At 40.6% G+C, this 22,691-nt stretch overlaps 2 protein-coding genes across 3 annotated transcripts; one reads left to right on the top strand and one right to left on the bottom strand.

Moving 5' to 3' along the window:
* Positions 1–868: 868 nt before the first annotated feature.
* LOC311050887 (stress-associated endoplasmic reticulum protein 1-like) lies at positions 869–5,888 on the bottom strand. Its single transcript, XM_084065101.1, has 3 exons — positions 5,679–5,888; positions 4,814–4,886; positions 869–3,211 (listed from the first exon to the last, which is right to left on the bottom strand). Exons 1-3 carry the CDS (start codon positions 5,760–5,762, stop codon positions 3,171–3,173), a joined length of 198 nt encoding a protein of 65 aa, XP_083921227.1. The 5' UTR covers positions 5,763–5,888; the 3' UTR covers positions 869–3,170.
* Positions 5,889–6,707: 819 nt separating this feature from the next.
* Positions 6,708–22,299, top strand: LOC311050911 (eukaryotic translation initiation factor 2A-like). 2 transcript variants are annotated; one of them, XM_084065137.1, is made up of 17 exons: positions 6,708–6,746; positions 7,134–7,203; positions 8,195–8,266; positions 8,824–8,942; positions 9,505–9,604; positions 10,322–10,404; positions 11,172–11,245; positions 11,391–11,535; positions 12,585–12,701; positions 15,399–15,555; positions 16,343–16,427; positions 17,626–17,772; positions 17,982–18,167; positions 18,837–18,950; positions 19,184–19,306; positions 19,736–19,801; positions 20,210–22,299. In XM_084065137.1, the coding sequence occupies exons 1-17, from the start codon at positions 6,719–6,721 to the stop codon at positions 20,273–20,275; spliced, it is 1,752 nt and encodes a 583-aa protein (XP_083921263.1). In that variant the 5' UTR covers positions 6,708–6,718; the 3' UTR covers positions 20,276–22,299. The 2 variants fall into 2 exon arrangements, with proteins under 2 accessions (XP_083921263.1, XP_083921264.1); XM_084065138.1 differs by having other exon boundaries at positions 19,193–19,306.
* The last annotated feature ends 392 nt before the right edge of the window (positions 22,300–22,691 follow it).

The following is a 22,691-nucleotide window of genomic DNA, read 5'->3' on the forward strand; positions in this document are numbered from 1 at the left end:
ATGACCATTTCGCACTCAGCTTATTGGCCGTTTATGCCGCACATCCCATACTGCCCGTGCGACGCTCACATAAACAACAATACCACAACAGCGTAAGATGTTGTTCGTGCCCGTGGCCATCTAAGCCGCACACTCCACGCTCGCGTGTAGTGATGACCTTAGATGACCATTCCGCACTCTGCATCCATGACCGTTTATGCCGCACGTCCCATGCAACGCATGCGACGCGCCCATAAACGATCATACTCCTGGGTTTTCAATAAACAACCTAAACCTATTTTTGTCTTATGTTTGGTCTTTCCTAGTGAACATCTACTTAAGTACTGTACCTAAGTACAATTTTGAGGTATTTTTTTACTTTACATGAGTATTTCCAATTTCCAATACTTTTACTTCTACTCCACTAAATCTCAGATACAAATATTGTACTTTTACGCCACTGCATTTGAAACCTTTATTTATAGTTACTTTGTAGATTTTGATTATTATTACAAAATATACATTAACCACTTCAGCCTTACATACATTTCAGTGATTTGAAAATAGCCGATCTACAAGCTCACAATGCCATGCATTGTGAGCTTGTAAATCGGTTAGTTTCAAAAGATTTATATACATTTGAAAACTTGAATAAGTTGAGTACTTTTACTTTTGGTACCTTAAGTACAATTTGATGCCAATACTTTTGTACTTTTACTCAAGTACATTTTGAATTCCGGACTTTTACTTGTACCAGAGTATTTCTATATTGCAGTATTGATAATAATCTATTCAATTATTGTGCAATGTGCATAAAGCTCCTTCATGTCCATCACCTAATGTTTTATTATTTTAGTATGTTTCAGTAAAAGATACAGTATACACAATGTTAATTCTTCAACAAGCATTTATTTCATTTTGTAAACATGTTTTGACAGACAGGTGGGAGACCACACACAGTGCAGTCTGCCACCTCCCTACATTCAAATCCTCCCGTTTCGCAAGAGACATGAATTCCTTCTGTCAAGTAAGATAAAACACAAATATATACTGTAGTAGATACAAGAGATAGAGAGAGGTGTAAACACCAGATACTGGGGTCTTACAACCATTTTAAAGACTAGTTTGGAATAAAGTTGTTGGCAGAAACTGATTGACAGTTAAAACCAAGAGGCACTTTGAATGACATATTTTAACAAATCAAGCTCCAAACATTCAAGAGGACAAGTTCTCTGTGTTGGAACACTGACTGGAGGTTAAATGAAAGCAGATTGTTTTATGAATACTGTCCTGGTCATAAAGGATGCAGTCCAGTGTGGATGAAGAGACTGTCGTCTCATAGAAACAGACTAGAGAGAAAGAGAGAGGTGGAGAAACGCCTGATTCATACTTGGTTGTGCATCGCATTGCACACAGAAAATAGCCGATCTACAAGCTCTTGTGTGGAAACACCAAGTGTTTTTGTTACAGTCAATGGATTTGAATACGTACTTTCACCATGGTAGACTATCAAATGCCTTTGTTGCTTTAAAAAAAAATGCTTTTCATCTTTTATTATTACCCATGCAGCTCATTTGTTACTGGTAGAACAATGTGAGCTTCATCAGTGTCTGTCCACATTTGTCAGGATAAAAAGACAAAGGCATATTCATTAATATATGCATGCATTAATGCTGTAATAATGTTCTGATAAGCACTATTTTCAGCTTGTAGCAGCTTGAAGATCTGCTGTTTTAGTGTGCGACACTGACATACAATGTATAAATCAGGTATGACAACTCATAGCAACACAAAGAGATAGAGATAGAGATAAGGGAGAAAGAGGAAATAGTGAGACCAGAGTGAGACAGACAAAAAGACAACTTCAAACCTCATTGACAAACTGAAACTCACAGACACAGATTTCAATGAGCATCAAGGTGTCAACAAACAAAACATGAGATTAGATTAACATGGACCCACTGCTGTGTGAACCATCTCAGCATTAAATGGAAAACAAACAGGACAATAGAGCTGGGTGTGGCTGGGTGTTCTTAGGAAACACCTTCGTGATGACACAACAGGCAGGAAGGAATGAAACGAGTTCAACTCAAACAAACCGTAGCTTTTGTCCTCCAGGTATAAAAGAATATTACAAGAGAGAAATACAAGTTTCCTGGCTTTTTTGGGGGGAATGTGTGGAAGTCAAACCAGGAATGCTCCCACTAGCATGGAGAACCTGCTCAGTATCTAAACGGTACTGGGGGAAGGGCTAGTGTAAAAGATAACACAGTGTGTGTAAATTCGGGAATGCTCTAAAAAGGTGACTGAAATGTTGTGCTGCACCTCAAATGTGGAGAGAAACAAATCCTGGACCAGTGATTCTCAACTTGTCTAATTTGATTTGATTATGATTTTCATCTCTGGGACCCAGAGATGAAAATCGTAAGTTAATTTAACTCCGAGATTGTACAAATGGAACCAAATGGACCTGTAACAAACTCAGAGTGACAGACCCCTAGGGCAGTGGTTCTCAAACTTTTCATGTCAAGACACATTTTGCTGGGGACCCCCTGGAACCCCCAAAGGACCCCACTTTGAGAACCAATACCCTAGAGGGGATCTTTTTTGGTTCCTATTCTAATGATCAATCGTCTAGCTGGGGCAACCCCCCTCAAAGACCACTGTGGAGGGGGGGGGGGGCTGAGAACCACTCGTCCTAAACTACTGCTAATGCAACAGTTGTTGTTAGCTGATGGCTAGATGAGGTGTGGTAGGTACGGTTCCTCTCTGGCAGAGAGAGACTCATTCTAAGGCAGTTGGGTGTAGCTGTGGGAAGCTTATAAAAAAAAGGACAAATAGAACCTTATCGAGACCATCATTTCTGGGTCATCATCCGCGTGGCCTCAGAAAGGCTTTAGTGGTTTTTTTCATCTGAAGGTTGGAAAGGCTGGGAAACAAACAGGCCCGGTTCAGACGCAACGGAAACCCCTGCATGACGGAAAGTTTAAACAAAGGAGGAATGGTTTGACGCTCTGCCCGGGGCAGGGTAGGGGGAGGAGGGAGGTGGCCGGTAATTGGTGGTGGAAATGTGCGGGTTACGTGTGCGTGTGAGTGTGTAAAGATGGCAGTGGTCCCGGGCATTCGCTGTAATCTTGTCGGTAGTGCGATGGATGGTCTCTTTTTTCCATCCCCTGGTGATGATGTCACGTTTACATGCCCATCCTGATGCTCTGGATGATCTGGAAGATAGCTGGTAACACACACACACACACACACACACACACACACACACACACACACACACACATACGTTGGTTTACTATTACTGTGAGGACAAAATTTTAGGACAGCAATTTTACAGCAGGAACGGTAATGCACACCAAATGTTGTGGTGAGGTGCTGATTACTATGAATAAACTTAAAAGAGGAAGAGAGTGTTCCACTCTCTGGCTCCATATGCAGTAACTTTAACCACTTAATTCCTTTACTTGGATGACCGGGGTCCCTCAGGGCTTGACACTAAGTTCCTATTCTGTTTTTTTGCTCTACTCTAAATATCTTTGCTGAAATTAGCCGATCTACAAGCGTTGTGAGCTTAAGATCTGCTATTTTCAGCTAAGGTCTTCTGCAGAATACGAATGCTGGGGTTTAAGTGGTTAAAGAAGATGTTTCGGGCCTTCAGGCCTTCTTAAAAATTAACAAATGTCTTGATTTAGATGACGTTTCGGACCTCAAGGGCGAAACGTCATCATTAAAGTTACTGCGTATGGTCAGAGTGTGGGACTTATGTGGAAGGTATAAAGACATTTTTATCATTTCTTTTGCCACTTTTAACCCTTAAGCCTGAGTCATGCTTAGTTGCCCTGCAGATGTTGTGCACCGAAAATAACTTGTAGATGGGCTATTTTCAGTATAAATCACGCATAATTCTATTAACCCAACCCATAAACCTAACCACTACATGTCTAATCCTAATTGGAGCACAACTCTGAAAATCTATTTTATTTTTTATTTTATTTTTCAGTTCTACCTCTCCTTACACAGAGGAGAGGTAGAAACATAATCTCTAATCCCACTCAGAGGAGCCAGAGACCAAAGATTATCCTGGTCCTCCTGGCAGATGATAAAAGATGGACTTTGATACGTTCAGTTGGTCCTTCAACATCTGCATTTAGTCGTACTATTACATAACATGATGAAGTCATCAAAGGTGATGGCATTCACTGCCGACAGTTTTTTCCCCCTTCTTTTTCCCCTTTTTTCTACTTTGTACATAGTGTTTTATATTTGTTGATGATATTGTATTTTGCTGTTATTTTTATGTTATGTTGATGAATTGAATACATAGGACTACGAAGGAAACAAGTGCCCAGGACTTTTTTTGTCTTATCCTTTTAGCTTAAAATATACTCAAAATATACCCTTTATAACACAGGAATGATGTACTAAGAATAAAAACTGAGGGGTTTTACAGTGTGACACAGACCTTCCAGGACTCAAAGGATATAGATATAAGCTCTCAAACTTGTTTGTGGTTTTATGCTTTTGACAGTTATATGTACAAATATGTATTGTCGCTGTTGGGCGGGAAACCTCTTGTCTCCATATTCTAGCCTTTTAGAATATGGAATGTTTTTTTCCCGTAAATTAACGCCCTACTTGATCATACTGCAGCTTCACACTGCAGATCTACAAGCTCGAAACGCAATGCGTTTTGAGCTCCAAGTTTTGTACATATGAGGTTTCCACCCGACAGAGACGATATGGTCATGTATGTACATGCATTTTTGTCAATATATCCAAAGTAAAACTTTAATTAGAAGACAAGAATAAATGAGGATTCAATATTTACCTGAGCCACAGACAACAAACAGGAACAGAGCCAGAAGCCATGGACCCACTCCCTTGTCATCACCCAGGGTTCTCTGCCATGGAAAAACACATCAATCATTAGATCAATCACATAAATATACACCATTTGAATTTCCATCATCATTTTCCAACAAACTATCTTATTTGCAAACTTTAAACTCAAGAGTTTGTAACTGTGAAAAAATACTCAAGATACATATACACTAAGTCTCATGCTCTGTTTACTTAGACTTAAACAAACCAACATTGTAGTTTTTAAATACTGCTGACCAGTAGTGGAAAGTAACTAAGTACATGTACTCAAGTACTCTACTTAAGTACAATTTTGAGGTATTTTTGTACTTTCCTGGAGTATTTCCAATTTTCAGTACATTTACTTCTACTAGTCCACTACATCTCAGAGTCAAATATTTTTTACTCCACTACAATTATTTGAAAACTTTAGTTACTAGTTACTTTTTATTATTATTACACTACATAAATTAACCACTTCAACCCTATATACATTTCGACAATTTGTTTATACATTTGAAAACTTGAGAAATATACATATTCTGAATAATGAGTACTTTTACTGTTGGTACTTTAAGATATTTTGATACCAATACTTTTGTACTTTTGTAAATTTTGAATTCCTGGACTTTTAAGTATTTCTACATTGGATGATTGCAGTATTGATACTTTTACTTAAGTAAAACATTTGTATATTAGTACTTTTTCCACCACTGCAAGTCTCATGCTCTATTACTTACGCTTAAACACACCAACATAGTGTTTTTTAAATACTGCTGACTGGCATTAATACGAATGGCAGTTATGATAATAAGTTGAGCAGCTTTACTCACAGCGGATCTGGTCACATTGCCTCTCTGGTTGATGTTCTTGCTGTGCTTCTCGTTGGCCATGCGCATCCTCTGTTTAGCCACCATCTTTGCTGAAGGTTGTAGTTTTGCTTTAATTAAATTTAAAGTTAAATTAAAGTTTTTACTCGGATAAACTGACGCGTCTTGCTCTCAGAGAGGCTGCAGATCTAAAGAACAGAGAGACCAGACTTGTCTACGTACACACTAACTTAAGCTCCTCCCACATATAGGCTACGTGTACGTACAAAAATGTGATTCGCCAAAAATAGCAGATCTACAAACTCACAACGCGTCACGGTGCTATGCGTTGTGAGCTTGTAGATCTGCTATTTCTGGTTTATAGCTACGCTAAACTCCTCCCCGCTCGGAGCTGCGGCGTGTCACTACGAGACGTAAGGTATAATTTTACCTTTAGTTGAACCGGTCTTTATTTGCCATGTTTTAGCCAAAGTTTAGACGATAATAAATATATATCCTTACATTTTCATTGAGCTCAACTTATTTTTAATCATGAAAATATATATATTTTTTGCACACAATTATCTAGAGTTTGACATGCCTCTATTATATGATTAGTTTAACACGGGTGCAACATTGTTTTATTCATAATTCTACAGTTTTATAGCTTATAATAATCTTGGTGCTGTATTTTTAACATAGAGCATCAATATATATATGATATCATTAGTAGCTGATTACATTTATAACGGCATAGCTAGAATTATATGAATGTGCCTCAAAAGTAATGTTAAGGCATAAACTACCGTATGTATCTTTACCCCAGAAAGAAGACAAAAATAATATTTTTACGAAATAAAATAAAAGCACATAATGTAAACAACTCCATTTACATATCATTTCATATGTACACATCACGATATATGTACAGAATAACAACATTTATAAAATAGGCCTACTCTGTTTATCATGTGCTGATGTGGCATTGAAGAATACGCCCGCCCCGCCCTTCTTTTAAACGTAACGTCCGCTCTGCCGGGCTTCTGTTTCCGGTAACATTCAAGATGGCGCCTCCCACTCCCCTTCTTGCAGGTGCTGCATTTTAATTCTACCAACAAACACGTTTTATCAAACTTATATCGCATGGAGATTTACCGTTCTCAATGAGAATGTAGTGTAACAATCATACAATACACGCTATTAAAATGAATGCCGTTTAAAAAATAGCGTTGTTATGCTGGTGAATGTCTTCATGTACATTACACATATGCCAACTGAACTCATATCTGCCAACGTGGTTTGAAATATTATTAATAAGTCAGTTAAATTAGCTATTCATACGATTTTAAGTCATAATAAGTTAATATTATTGTCTTTTATTGAGTCTCTCTCTCTATCTGTTTCTGTGTGTGTGTGTGTGTGTGTGTGTGTCTGTCTGTCTGTCTGTCTGTCTGTCTGTCTGTCTGTCTGTCTCAACAGTGCGTGGTTCAAATGGAACCACATTGCTACGTGGACCACCACACTGTGAGGAGTGTCCCACCTTCCAGAGGTGACTAAACACTTTGATAAACACAACCGTGTGTCACCATGTTGTCTTCTTGTGTTCTCTATACCAGGGGTCTTCAACGTTTTCAGGCCAAGGACCCCCTAGCTGAGAGAGAGATGAAGCAGGGACCCCCTTTATATTGTATAAAATTGTGTTTCAGATAAACTTTTGCTGCTCTTTTTTCCCTCCACACCTATAACTCTTTGCCAAAAATAGCCGATCTACAAGCTATGTGGGCTTGTAGATCTGCTATTTTTGGCTCCTCAGAAAAGGGATGCTAGGGTTCAAGTGGTTAATGTAAAAAAAAGTCCTATCACACAAAGATTTGGCGGACCCCCTGTAGTAACTCTGAGGACCCCCTGTTGAAGACCCCTGCTCTATACACTTTTATGTCACTCCATGTCATTGATTGCCATCAGGACTGAGATGCACCATGTTTCTTTCTGTGTCAAGTCCTTTTACTAATACTATCTTTACATTAAATCTCTATAAGAGAATGCACTTACAGAACTGTCCTTTAAGGCACTTTTATTTATAAGTTGCCATGATATACTGCAGAGCAGGTTAACCTTGTGTCACGGTGACACAAGGTTAATCTGCAGTATATCATGACAACTTCTAAATGACAACTTCACCTCCAGTTCTGTGAGTGCTGGTATTATAGAGATTTATTGTAAAGTAACTTTTCCAGACCGTGCACTCAGTAAGAAGGCTCAGTAATTTTGAAACGTGTTGAAGTCGTGCTTGCCCCCTTGATGTAAAGTCCTATCTATCTATCCATCTATATATCTATCAATTCATCTGAAATAAAAAACTTTATTTATATAGCATCTTTTTCATATAATCATATGCATCACAAACTGCTTGCATGAATGTGGATGGATGGATGGGTATACAGATCGATAGATAGCGTAGAATATATTTTTAATTGTGTATTTTTTGTTTTAGTCATGGTATGTTTGTGTGTAATAGTGTTGTGTTGTGTTGTTTCCAGGGACAACAGACAGAGCAGACATGTGACCTTCAGCAAAGATGGCTCCATGTTTGGATGGTGCAACGGAGACAAGTAACTGACCCCCGACCTCTACCTACAACCTTTAAAAAATATGTGTATTCAAAGATTTGCTCAAATCTTCAAGATTTTTCAAAAATAGCAGACCTATAGATGAGCTTGTATATCATGAACGTGAGACAATCCAGCCAGCACAGAATAGATGTTATTTTCACATAGTTAAGTTTATTTACCCCTCCACGGACAGAATAGCCAAAGCATAAAACAATGGTTAAAGTGGTTAAAATGATTGTGATGCTATACTAACTACTTTTGCTGGGGACCCCCTGGAACCTGGAATCTCCTATTTTTGAAAAATTGTGAGAATTTGTGCAAATCTTTGAATATATTGATGTTTTTACTCAGTCATTTTATTTATTTAACTAATACATATTTTTCTTTTATCCAGTACAGTGGTACATTCAGAGATGATCATTATTATCATCAGAATACAGTAGTAGAGCTATGTAACACTTTAACAAGGCAATATCACTTACACCACCTTTTTCAATGGACACCTTGTCAAGACAGCATGAACAACAATAAAAACAGTTTCATGTCTGTGTTGCCAGGGTAAGCGTGGTGAAGGTTTCAGATGGGTCAGTCGTTTCGACCTTTGACCTTCCTAAAACAGCCCTACTGCAGTTCTCCCCCCTTAATACCATACTGGCTACCTGGCAACCCTACACCAGTAAGTATATACCAGTAGACGGTCACACTGAATACAAGAATGCTCGCCCTAAAACACGCTCGCCCCGGGTCAAATCCGGCGGCCTCGGAACGGTCGCCACTAGGCATTCCTAAATGTAACCTCAGTTATGCCTAAACCTAACCTTATTCCTTAATGTAACCTCAGTAAAATTATGCCTAAACCTAACCTTATTCCTAAACGTAACCTCAGTAAAACTATGCCTAAACCTAACCTTATTCCTAAACGTAACCTCAGTAAAACTATGCCTAAACCTAACCTTATTCCTAAACGTAACCTTAGTAAAGACTATGCCTAAACCTAACCTTATTCTTAACCTTAAAACGAATACAAGAACATTTTAAATGGGGGCGAGTGTGTTTTGGGGTGAGCGTTTCGGTTACCAACACACCCTACTGGTTTGTGGTTTCATACTGGCTTGTGAAACCACAAACCAGTTTCTTTCATAATGACTATGAAGACAACACCCAGTATACATTGTGTGTGTGTGTGTGTGTGTGTGTGTGTGTGTGTGTGTGTGTGTGTGTGTGTGTGTGTGTGTCAGAGAGCCAGGAGAGTGTGCAGGGGGACCCTAACCTTCAGCTGTGGGACCTGCAGACAGGCAGCAACCTGAAGGCTCTTTATCAGAAGAAGGTTGATTTATGGTGAGAACACACTGATCATGTTGACTGTGATGTCACATGTGTTGTGGTGTGTGTTTTTGTATGGTGTGTACTATGGCAGTAAGTTTGACCTCGGGACAGTTTCTTTGTAAGTCATTAGATGATGGGCCAGAACAAAATCAATGGCTACTTTAAGAACTGGAACCTCCTTATATACAATAAAGCGCAATGCATACTCCTTCGGACGTCTGAACCTTTCTTCAGAAAAGGTCTCAGAACATTTCCTCGGAAACCTGTGCACCTCCAGATGTCCTGACTATCTGATCTATAGTTCGGAAAGCCTTTCCGAAGCCGAAGATGTTCAAATAGCCAGAGATTAAAAAAAACAATCCTATCTCCATATTCTAACTTCTGATGTTTTTTCCTAAATTAACACCCTACTTGATCATACTACAGCGTCACATAAATGCATCAACAGTAGCAGATATAAGCTTGAAATGGAGCTTTTCAATCTGCTACTTTTGCTACTTTTGGATTTTTGGACAGTTTTGGACATATGAGGTTTCCACCCGACAGAGACGTTATGCTATTGTATGGTGTGCTATAGCATGTTGTTATTTTAATGGGGTGTTATTATATGGGGTGTTATTATTGTATGTGTGTTATTACTGTATGGTGTCTCACTGGAGTGTTATTGTATGATGTGTCTATGGTATGTCATTGTACGGTGTGTTATTGTATGGTGTGTTATTTTCTCAGGTGTCCCAGTTGGTCAGATGATGAGAAGATCGCTGTGCGGAGCGTCAACAATGAACTTCACTTCTTTGAGAACAATGACTTCAGTAAGAGACAACCTAGTGCTGTATTGATACACCTATACAAGACTGTACATAAATAAAATACTATTATATACTGTAAATAAAATACCATACATTATGTATGAATAAAATAAGTTTCTATGTCTCTTCATCATGGATTATAATATACATTTGAATCTGGGATCTGAGTCCCAATCCCAGTCTGATCACCAAAATCTTTGGCTCAGCCCTAACTAATATACTCGTATGTAAAGCTCTGCAAAGTGCTGTGTAATGTATTATTAATTTCACTCTCCCTGTACCCCTTCTTGCCACCTTCTCTTCATATTATGCCAGCAACTGACCAAGATATGGCTATTGGCTACTATGCAGACATATCTTGGGTCACTCGTTCCCATGTCTTTTGTTTCCTTCTGTTTTTCCCGACCACAAAATGTTAAGAATTTGATGTAGATAGAGTTAAGATTGTGATTTAGATAGCAGGTTATTTAGACAGATTCTAGGGTCACTGTTTACCTGGTGTCTTATAGTTTCAATGCACAGAATGTTATTTAGATAGCATGTGGTTTAGACAAATGCTAGGTTCATTGTATCCTATTTTCTTGAGAGGCACTATGTACTGTTCTCTCTGCATTCTATTTATGTGATTATTTACCTTGTTTATTGTAAGTCGCTCTGGCTAACAGTGTCTGCTAAATGCCTAAATTGTAATTATTCATTTAATACTAATAACATAAAAAAGACCATTGTAATTGTATTGTAACAGTGACTGTTTCTACCTGTGTTCTCAGACACCATCGCCAACAAGCTTCACATGCAGAAGGTGTCTGACTTTGTTCTGTCGCCAGGAGGACATCCCAGTAAGGTAGGACAACATGTATTGTAAACTAGGCCTGTCACAATTATTGCATTATAATCGCCTGCTCGCAATTATATTTGTATGACAATCAGTCGTGACAGCCCTAATTGCAACTGTGTGAAGTGATGTAATGTGGTGTTGTGTCCTGTAGGTGGCGGTGTATGTTCCAGGTGTGAAGGGCTCCCCATCCTTCGTGCGTCTCTATCAGTACCCCAATTTTGGGGGTCCGTCTGCCGCCCTGGCCAACAAGAGCTTCTTCAAAGGAGACAGAGTGTCCATGCTGTGGAATAAAAAAGGTTCATGTTTAACCCATTGATACCTGGAACGCATCTGTGTCACTTTAGATGTCTTTGGCTATTCAAAAATAGCAGATATACAAGCTCAGTAGATCTGATCATCATACGAGCTTGTAGATCTGCTATTTTTGAAAAATCTTGAAAAAAAATGTTTTGATTTTTTTCAAAAGAAAACAAAAAAAAAGTTTTTTTTTAAAGAATCGCCTCAGGTCTTAAAGGTTTAAAAGATAATATTCACACATGATTGTTCCAGTACAAACCTACATCACATAGAACTGCAGTACAAGGAATATTTTCACTACTATAAAATGCAGTTTTTATATTTGTTAGACTGTACATAATGTTGACTCACTCAGAGGCTCAGTGCAGATGTCTAGTGCCAGAATTTAAGCTTAATTTTATGTTATTTATTGTATTACTTTGGTTTGGTTCTCGATTGTCCGTTATTACTCATATTTAATTCAATTTTCCAATTTGTACTTGAGATATAATTGTGTCATTACACCAAGCACTATAACTATAACTGTAAAGATATAGTTTTAAAAAATCACACCAAAACTATAACAAAGAAGATGGTGACCGATATAGTTATTATATTTATCGTTATAGTTAAAGTGCTCAGTGTGAACAGCACTTAAGTTGCTGACATTTTGTTATCTCTGCCAGGCGGAGGTAACATGCCTTCAGCCATGTCCCCACAAGTATAGTAGAATTTGAGAAATGGACATTGTGAGGTCCATTTCTCTGGTCCTCACAAGAAAAATGATTGATTTATTGATTCAATTTATTTTTATAGTTGGGTTTACAATTGGGAAAGATTTCAGGTTTGGGTCAGGGTTAGGATTCGACCTTTAGAGGTTAGGTTTAGGAGTTTGGGTTACAGTTATTCCTGTATAATTAGTTCTGCGCCGGTGTCGTTCACCAAAAATAACCGATCTGCCAGCTTGTAGATCGGCATTTTTTTGGGAACTTTTCTGCAATTTTCAATGGCATCCTACATTTTTCCTCACAAGTATAGTAATACAAATGTGTGTGTGTGTGTGTTGCAGCATCAGCGGTGTTGGTGTCAACGAGCACTGAGGTTGATAAGACTGGAGCATCGTACTACGGAGAGCAGGGTCTGCACTACGTGGCTGTTAATGGAGAGAGTGCTGTGGTCCAACTACGTTAGTACACACTACTACACTTTAATGCACACATTAAACTCACACACACACACACACACACACACACACACATTAAACTCAGTAGAGAGCTAGCTGTTTGGACCACAAGGTTCTAGATTTGATTCCAAGCACCGCCAAGTCAAGCGTAAGAGTAGCACAGCTTGGGTGACATAAACTAAGTTTCAGTCAAGACAACTCATGAATGGATTCAATCTATATCATTTTGTATTGAATATAAAATGAACAATATATTTATTATTGGTTTGGCGATTCATTGGATCTACTTTTAGGCACTCAGAGAAAGCACATTACATCTTGTTACCAATAGGGACTCCGAACTAGAGCGTAGCACGGGTCCACCCGGAACCGAAGACCCGAGCCCCGAACCGAGAACTGAGCCGGTTCGGGGCCAAAATATTGACATGTACCTCGGGCATGGGTCGGATCAGTTCCTATTGCCACGGTCGTGGTCGGATCCATTTGAAATGGATGGACCCGTGTGGACCCGTGAGGACCCGACGACCAGCTTTGTATTATTATTATTATATTACCGTAATCTCTTTTACCTTTGGTTTTAAAATTAGACCAATGCGTTATAATTACGCTCCCAAATCCATATCGCCTGTTCTCTCATAGTGTAATGTTAACAGCCGATTGAAACGCAGCCAATCTCATGCGCACTGCACTGCAGTCGCCCCAAAACACAGTCACCCCGGGGCTAATCTGAGTTCCCAGAAGTTTTCGCCAGGAGGGGCGAGGAACTTCTGGGCCAGAGCCCTGGTATTTGTGGGCGGGATGTAACTTACGCTCAGAATCTGAGCGGACACGCCTCTTACCGGTCTGAGAGCTGTGCAACTCGTCTAAAAAGTCCGACGAGAGGCAAAACAGCAGTACACAACAATGGCGGCTGCAATTTCTCAAGGGGAAATTGCTTCCCGTCGCTGCCATTTACATGCAACACCCACTGCATGTGGATCCCGCCCCCTTTTCTTCATTGGCTGTTGATTTAGAACGCAGTTAGAACGCAGTGGCCTCGCCCCTGCTGTACAGGCTTTGAGCCGAAGCCTCCCAGACTACCCCGGGGCAAATCCGGCTGTATTCACCTGGTATTCTTAAACGTAACCTCAGTAAACTATGCCTAAACCTAACCTTAATCCTAAACGTAACCTCATTAAAACGGTGCCAAAATCAAACGTTATTCCTAAACTTAACCTCAGTAAAACTATGCCTAAACCTAAACTTATTTCTAACCTTATCCTCAGTAAAACAAATACAAGAAAATGGGGACGAGTGTGTTTTGGGCCGAGTCTTCCGGGCTGCTACCCTGCGACCTGCGTAGTGCGTAGTAACACCATGGAGGTTTTTTATGTTTATGGACATAATCTGCGGGGACAGACGGTATAAAGTCGGCGAAATGTTGTCTGTCTGTCTGTCTGCAACACAGAGCAGAATGCACGCGACGCAGCCTGTCTGTGATTACTCTGTTGGGGCGGGGGGGGGGAGCAGGAGCTGACTGACACACATGGCTAATCTGAATACCACGGTGATTTTAGCTATAAATGAGCTCCGGGTCCAGTACGGGCCTAGAGACCCGGTCAGACCGGGTCTGACCAGAACGGGTCCAGTTTGCCTCGGTCCCTTTTCGGGCCGGGTCCACCTAGCACAGGTCCGTTTCGGACCAGGTCCAGTAATTTAGAATATTTTCTCGGTTCCGTTCGGACCGGTCCAATTATCCACGGGTCCGTTTCGGTTCGGATCCCATTTTTTGGACCCGTGCTACCTTCTACTCCGAACCCCATAGTACATAAAAGTACATCCAAAATGACAGGTGGTAGCTGGGGTGGTGGTTTAAATAGGGTGCTCTATTATGAAGTGACTGTGATTGGTTGAGAATAGATGCATGGAGCTGAGACCGGCCAATGGTCAGCCAGCAGCAACTGCATTGAGTTTCCTGACAGTACTTGCTCTGCGCATGTACCATGCGCAACGCTCATGAACCGTGCCATGAAACACATTTCACAGATTCCGGATCCGTTTCCATGCTCGGTTTCAGATAAGGTTCTCAGAACCTAATTTAAGCCCTGCTCAGGAGTTACGTAGTACTAACCCTGAGTTCTGGGAAACTACAAGCTCATAATTGTGACACGTTGTAAGCTCTTTTTAATTACGTTGTCTACCCCTTCTGAAGTGGTTCTGGTTATAATGAAAAACGTAAACAAACAAAAAACAATCTGAACTTTACAGGTTCTGGACAGTTTCAGGTTGGGGAAGGTTCTGGGTTTACGGGTTCTGGACAGTTTCAGGTTGGGGAAGGTTCTGGGTTTACGGGTTCTGGACAGCTTCAGGTTGGGGAAGGTTCTGGGTTTACGGGTTCTGGACAGTTTCAGGTTGGGGAAGGTTCTGGGTTAACATTCGTAGTCGAAGAGAGCCAATATTATCAAGACAATTGTTACCAACTATGTCAGTATGCACAATTACACTTTAATGGACTACATAGATGTGTCCACTAATACTAGTTGAACTAATTAAAGTTTAGTACTAATATTTCCTCTGTTGAGTCCTGTAACCATGTGTGCTGTGTTTTTGATTCTTATTACTTTACAGCTGCTTTTATAGTATAGCTATGTCACAACTATTATCATTACTAGTGTTCTATTGTCATTGTTTACTATGTGTGTGTGTGTCTCCATCCTACAGCTAAGAACGGTCCTATATATGACGTGGTGTGGCATCCTAACTCTTCAGAGTTCTGTGTGGTTTATGGTTTCATGCCTGCCAAGGCCACCGTCTATAACCTCAAATGTGAACCTGTGTTTGACTTCGGCACCGGATCCAGAAACGCTGCCTACTACAGGTGAGAAAATTAAACGCCCCCTCCTGTCTTCCTCTTTTTTCTTTGTCTTCTTTTTCTTCATTCTTAACTAATTCGCTTGTCTGACCGTTAGTAAACACACCCGGTATCCGTGTGCATCGCCCAGAAAACAAACATTCCACACGTGATCGGCCCCTTCTCTTTAGTAGCATATTGAAAATAACATGTCTCGCGAAATCCAGGCCAAAAACAGTCAACTGATGATAGAGCCGTTTTAATGAAAAAGTTAAACAGGAAGTGGATGGAGGCGGAAATCTTCGGATGACGTTATTTCCGGGTGAGTGGAAAGTTAAACTGATCACTCGGGTGACAGAGAACAGTGCGATCTTTTATAAAACACAAAAAGTCGTAAAAGTCATCCTTGGCAGGGAATGAGTTATCACATTCTCTGCCAGGTATTAATTAATTAATTCATCCGGAGATCTCCGTCAATGGCAGGGAATGTGTTAAGGCCGTTTCAGATGGGGAGTGATTGACGTTCTCGCTTGGATCAGCGGGATCGCGGTGTGCCCCTCATGTGCAGACACAAACACACGCGTAGCATGGGGAAAAAAGCAGACCACAATCCTGCTCTTGTCGCCCATGTGTATGAAACAAGCGCAAGAATTTCACGGGACCGCGCCCACGTACCTCTCCGCCCTTCAAATTCTCTGAGCGTCACAACTACTCACCCGCCTCTCATTCAAAATTAATTACCAGGCGTGTCAATCGCTCCCCATCTGAAACGGCCTTTATTCTTACTATTGAAGGTGTTGTTGTTTGTGTCCAGTCCTCAGGGTCATATCTTGGTGTTAGCTGGGTTTGGGAACTTGAGAGGACAGATGGAGGTTTGGGATGTCAAGAAATACAAACAGGTGAGGAAGACAGACTGTCTAGTGACAAAGCACAGACAACCTGTCTAATGTCATGTATGTATTGATGTATGCAGGTTTCTATAGTCATTTACTGTATGTATTAATGTACATGCAACAAGGTTTCCATGGACCGATAAAATGTTTAATTGGCCGTTAATTATAAACATAACCGGCCACCATGGCTGATTGGGCAAATGCTGTTATTAGGCTATTTTATCATTTAAGCCTGTTATTATCATTATTATTTGGATAAAGTAAGAACACGTCGCAACACGCCACGTTGTGAGCTTGTATGTCTGGTATTTTCGATACGCAGCAACACTGCCATACGGTGAAGCACAAATCAAGCTTTACACAGCTGCGGCTCCTCCTAATCAGCGCTGAGTACTGGTCTACTTGGTTCGCTCGGGTGTTACACATGATAAACAGTACCAGGGTCCTGAGGTAATAGAATCTGAACCAAGTGGACCCAATTGACGATAATAAAACAGGGACCCGAACTTGTATGGGTCGTGGATATTATACAAGCAAGCAGTCTGCAATGGATAAAGTGGTGAAAGTTGGTGACACATGAAGGCAAGTAGTCAACCTTCCTTCAACCTTCCTGCCATCAACATTAACAAAACAAAGCAAAAGCTGCAGATTTTGCATATAGTGCTTGGCAACGTGTCGTCACCATGGGGGGTGTGGCATAGTAGCTGCAGACATACTGGTGGGGGTCAATGTTAAGTCAACCTGTTTATCCCCCACCAAGATGTCCGCCGCTCCAAATGACACTTGTTGACGCCCCCTTCAGGATCTTTTGGTACGCACTATAAAGGTTAAATGAGATGTAAAGCCCAAAACATAACATTTTAGTTTGTTTATACTGTGCGATGGAGTCGCGCAAGCAGTTCACTCGAACCATAATCAAAATATAATCCTGTCGGTCTTGGTGGCCGGGCCAAAAATTCACTAGTGGAAACCCTGGTATGCACTGCAGTAATATCATGTACTGTATGCATTTATGTATGCAGGTTTCTAAGTAATATATCATGTACTGTACTGTATGTATTGATGTATACAGTATTAAGTATGTATTGATGTATGTAGGTGTATAATATGTACAGTACATAATAATGTATATACAGGTCTATAATGTCATGTGCTGTTTGTATTGATGTATGCAGTAATATCATGTATGTATTGCTGTACGCAGGTTTCTAAGCCCCAGGCTCCAGACTGTACCTTCTTCTCCTGGTGCCCAGACGGCGAGCATGTTGTCACGGCAACCTGCGCTCCACGGTTACGTGTCTCTAATGGTTACAAGATCTGGCACTACACCGGCTCTGTTCTTTACCAGCAGGTAACAATAACTAACACCAATAGTAATACGTTTAAATGTTAAATAATAATGCATTTAAATGTATGCAATGACAGGTTTCCACAGCATTTTTGTTTTCTCTAGAGCAGTGTTTTACAAACTCTTTGTGCCCAAGGTTTTCATGTTCATTAGTAGATTATTCTAGAAGAGTTGAAGGATTCTGTGTAAAAGAGGTTTTGTGGTGTTTCCAGGAAACCCCACAAGGTGCAGAGTTGTGGCAGGTTCTGTGGCAGTCCTTCCCAGAAGACGTGTTCCCTGCACGGCCGGTCAAGTACCAAGCCGCCCCCAGTGACCTGGGCAGCACCGAGGCCAAACCAGCACAGGCCTACAGGCCACCAGCACTACGCAACCAACCAGCCTCTGCCAGCTCCAAACTGGTGAGGAGGGTAGGGAGATGAATGGAGCATAAACTGATAGTGTTGTTGGTTTATAACACCGTACACGTGTGCCCTTTCCCACAACCTGGCCTTATCACATCCTAGACACTTTATTAGGGATGGGATGATAATCGTTATTATCGTTTATCGTGATAAAAAAACGATCACAATCGTATTGTGGAGATTTTAATTTATTGTGAAATTGTCCTCTGTCATACACTAGGATGAATTCGCTTTTGTTGAGCTGTAAATTCAGTACCACTTAAACCCTCTTAAAACTTAAAACGGAAGTGTAAAGAGGCACTCTTATTTTACTCTACACAAACCGATTCGCCAAAAATAGCACATCTAAAAGCTTGCAAAGCGTTGCGAGCTTGTAGATCGGCTATTTTTGGCGAATGCTCCCCCCAGAATAGGGATGCTGGGGATTCAAGTGGTTAACAAAAGTGGCATTTAAAGTTTGAAGCATAATTTCATAATCGCAATAATATCGCTAACCGCAATAATCTTCGCCACAATAATCATGACACGTAATTTTCATATCGTCCGATCCTTACACTTTATCTTTGTCCTGTATCCTACACCCTGTTGTCCCTCAAACATCATTTGTGTGGCAAATAACTGACTTGTTGCTGTGTGTGTATATTTCGTTGTGTGTCTCTCTCTCAGCATGAGGAGGAGCCCCCTCAGAACATGCGTGGTGGAGCGGCTGGAGATAAACAACTTTCTAAAGCTGCTCTGAAGAACCAGAAGAAACGAGAGGCCAGGAAAGCTGCTCGACAGGTCACACTCAATTATACAGTATACACTGTAGAGACATACAGTATACACACAATACATATATATACACAACTGAGGCAGGAATAACTCCTACAGTGCGTACGGGATACACTCTAGACAGGTCTTCAAGAGTGAACAAATGCAATTTCTGTCTATAAATAAGGCTCTGGGTATGTGATAAAGAAATTATGATTGACAGACAGTAGGAATCAGAAAAATAATGTTTAATGTTTTAGGATGCAAAGGTAGAAGCCCCAGAGCCTCCCTCTAACCCCGCCCCCGCCGCCACAAACAGCCAATCAGCAGCACCCACGTCTGGTGACCTGGAGACAGACAAGAAGATTAAGAACGTAAAGAAGGTGAGCAGTAAGACTGTGCCAGGTGGTTAGACAGAAACAAATGCCCTTTTTGATCACATTTTCTTTCTTGTGTCTCTGTTTGCCCTGCACTACAGTATGTCAGGTTAGACAGAAACAAATGCCCTTTTTAATCACGTTTTCTCTTGCTTGTGTCGCTGTATGCCCTACACTACAGTATGTCAGGAACAGGAGTGAGTGAGTTTAGGTATTTAGGGAAGGGTAAGAGCGCACCGCTGTAAAGGAACGGCTGCACTGGATTTATAACACAAAGCCACTTGAGAGTGATACAGAATCCAGCAGCAGCACAACAATCGTTTTATCTCCATTATATTGTTTTCATGATTGTTCGAAGCCAAAATTGTAATTAAACCGACAATTATATGAATTGCCAAAGCCCTACATTGCAGTCTTCTGTTTTCTGACCTGCAGAAGCTGAGAGCCATTGAGGAGTTGAAGGAGCTGCAGGCCTCTGGTAAACCCATGCAGAAAAACCAGGTCAGTGTGTTTTGTTGTGGGAAAAGACCTGAACACAATGTTCTGGGCTTAATTCCCTCTCATGACCAATGGGTTCATGGATTAAAGTTCTCACTCACCACAACTGATGTCAGTCATTTGGATTCCATAGTAGCCAGCATGTCTTCGATGGAAGCATGTCATGCACCGAAAATAGGCTATCTGCAAGCTTACAACACGTTGGATTAGAGTATTTGAAGTTGTCAAGCTAGCAGAATATATGCTCAAAATTCCTGAAAACTCTAATAATCTCAGATGTTTCATAAAAGCTATGGTTAAAGCCTCAATCCTTCATGCAATCCTTCAATCGCAGATTATGACTTGGCCAACACAACATTTCAGTTGTGAGAATTTATTTTGCTTTAATCCATGTGGGTTTCTCCTCCCCAGTTGGAGAAGATGCAGAAAGAGGAGCAGCTGTTGAAGGAGTTAGAGGAGCTGGAGTTGGGAGAGTAGGAGTACGTCTCCTCCTCTCTGCTACTCGCATCGACAGAACGCCGCTTCAGAACCCTGCACCTTCCTCCTGCACGAACACCGGCAGGGTTGTGGGTTCTATTCCTCTGTGGGGGCTTCGAGGCTCGAGCAAGGCGCTCACATCGCCAGCTGAGCTGCACGGTACAGTAGAACCCCCAACCCATGAAGTGTTGGTGCCTTGCTCCATTTAGGACTCAATGGTTCCAATCAATTAGAGACTCATGTCTGAACATGTCATCTCTAGAGGGCCCCGCTGGGGGTCCAGAGCCCCAGGTTGGGAGTCAGCATGATAGTCTGATAGATGATGGTTTAGATCCATGTGGAACATTGAAAATGTTTCTTTTCTTTTTTTGCATACATATCTCTGTAAAGGTCAATTTATGTTTAAACGACAAGTGTCAAATGGCGCATTACACTACATGTTTACAAAGTTTTGAGTGTTCATATTCTCTGCGACTCACGGACATCATCGCTACAAAATGTAAACAAGGAAGTGATTGTCCCGTGCATCTCTGTAACCAAGCTTACATCATCTTCCCAATCAATAGAGTATGCAACATTTTATAAAGCATCTTGGACCATTCCTTTTTCCAGAGGTACGCGACACCCTCTGAGAAGGTCTTCCACAACAAATGTTGTGGTTTTGACGTCAATTTCATCGCACGATGCGTCGTTCGACACTTGCCGCGCAAAGCGTAAATTGACCCTGAAGGAGTAGTTCACCTAAAAAATTACTTATTTTCTATCAATTACACACCCCATGAAGCCTTGAATTCATGGAGATTTTTTTGTCTTTGTCGCATTCCTTAGCCAATAATTTGATGACCGGGTGTATTTCTGGTAGGATACACAAAGAGTCTACTTTGTGTCTCCTACCGGATACATAAGCATCTTCCTGTGACAAAAGAAAATGTATCCATGAATTCAAGGCTTCATGGGGTGTACAATTGTTAGAAAATAAGTAATCTTTTGGGTGAACTACTCCTTTAAGGGTTCATGAACGGTCTACCGTCAATATTGGCCACTCTGGGGACCCACAGTTGTAACGTTGCCATTGCATTTGTTGCTGAAGTTAAAAAAAAACACACAAAACAAACAGTAAACCAAGGTTCCCAGTTCAAATGTAGTTTGTTCTGCTGGTCTAGAAGATGCATACAGTTTCCAGGATGGTTCATGTTGGTGGATGATGTCAGAGGGTTCTACTGCTGTCAAATATCACTTCTAAAACTTCATTTCTTCGCTGGGGGGTAGAAACCTTGTATGTCAAAAACAGGAAATGGAGACAAACAAACCTGTGTTCCAATGGATCCAAGTTATTACTTAGTCTAAAACTCTTGTTAATACTTATCATTGGTTAAATATGTATTAGAACCACAGGCAGATTTAACCATTTTCAACCTGGGATACCTATTTTGAAAATAGATTGTTGTCATGGGACGTGTTGAGCTTGTAGATGGGCTATTTTCATTACCTTTGTGTGACACTGTCACATGAAGTATAAAAAGGGCATTAATTTATGGGGAGAAGGACATAAACTTATGAAATATGGACATATAAGGTTTCTACCCAACAGCAATGATTGGTCATTTAACATCAGAGCATTATTGCTATGCAATGTTATGTACAGATAATGAAGCAAGTGATGCTGTGTCTAATCTAGGGTTGCTTTGTAAATGACACACAATCCCAAAGCTTTCAAATTGCTGAATAGAAAACCAAACATTAATTTGGTTTGGAGCCACGTGGCTTGGTTGTCAGTATTTACATCGAGAATAAAATCCTGTTTGTGAATAAACTGAGCTTAAAGAGAACGGAATCCAGTCCTGTTTCAGGCTCAAATGACTTCACTGCAGTACTAGTGTTATTCTTAAACAGTACAGCAAAAAGTCCTTAAGCACTTGTATTCTTCATCCATTTGTTTTTGTTTTGTTTTTTAAGGCGAATTGTCTTTGTTGAATGCCGAATGGTTGATTAAACAAAACATGCAATAAATGTTTTGTATTTGGTTTACTTTTGTTTTATTTGGAACGTAGGCTTTCAAAAGCATAATTAAATACTTCCTTGACTTACAAAGACATGAAAACACCATTCAATAAAAACTATTTGTATATGTCATTGATTATATGTTTGGTATGATGGAGCAGCCGCAAGTCCAGATTTAGGCCAGTGGTTCTCAAAGAGGGGTCCTTGAAGGGGTCAGGGGGTCCCCAGTCCCTGCTAAATTAGTGTTAGTGAGGAACCAAATGGGCCCTTGCAGGTCTGACTCTGAGTGTACAAATGGAACCAAATCATTTTGGTTCTATTTGTACACAGAGTTATGGGGGTCTGTGGCCAAAAACATACCAAACTGAGAATCACTGATGATGTAGGCTATATACTTAAGTGTCTCCCATCTGGA

The sequence above is a fragment of the Gymnoscopelus microlampas genome, assembly GCF_963454915.1.
Source record: "Gymnoscopelus microlampas genome assembly, chromosome: 8".
Classification (NCBI taxonomy): Eukaryota; Metazoa; Chordata; class Actinopteri; order Myctophiformes; family Myctophidae; genus Gymnoscopelus; species Gymnoscopelus microlampas.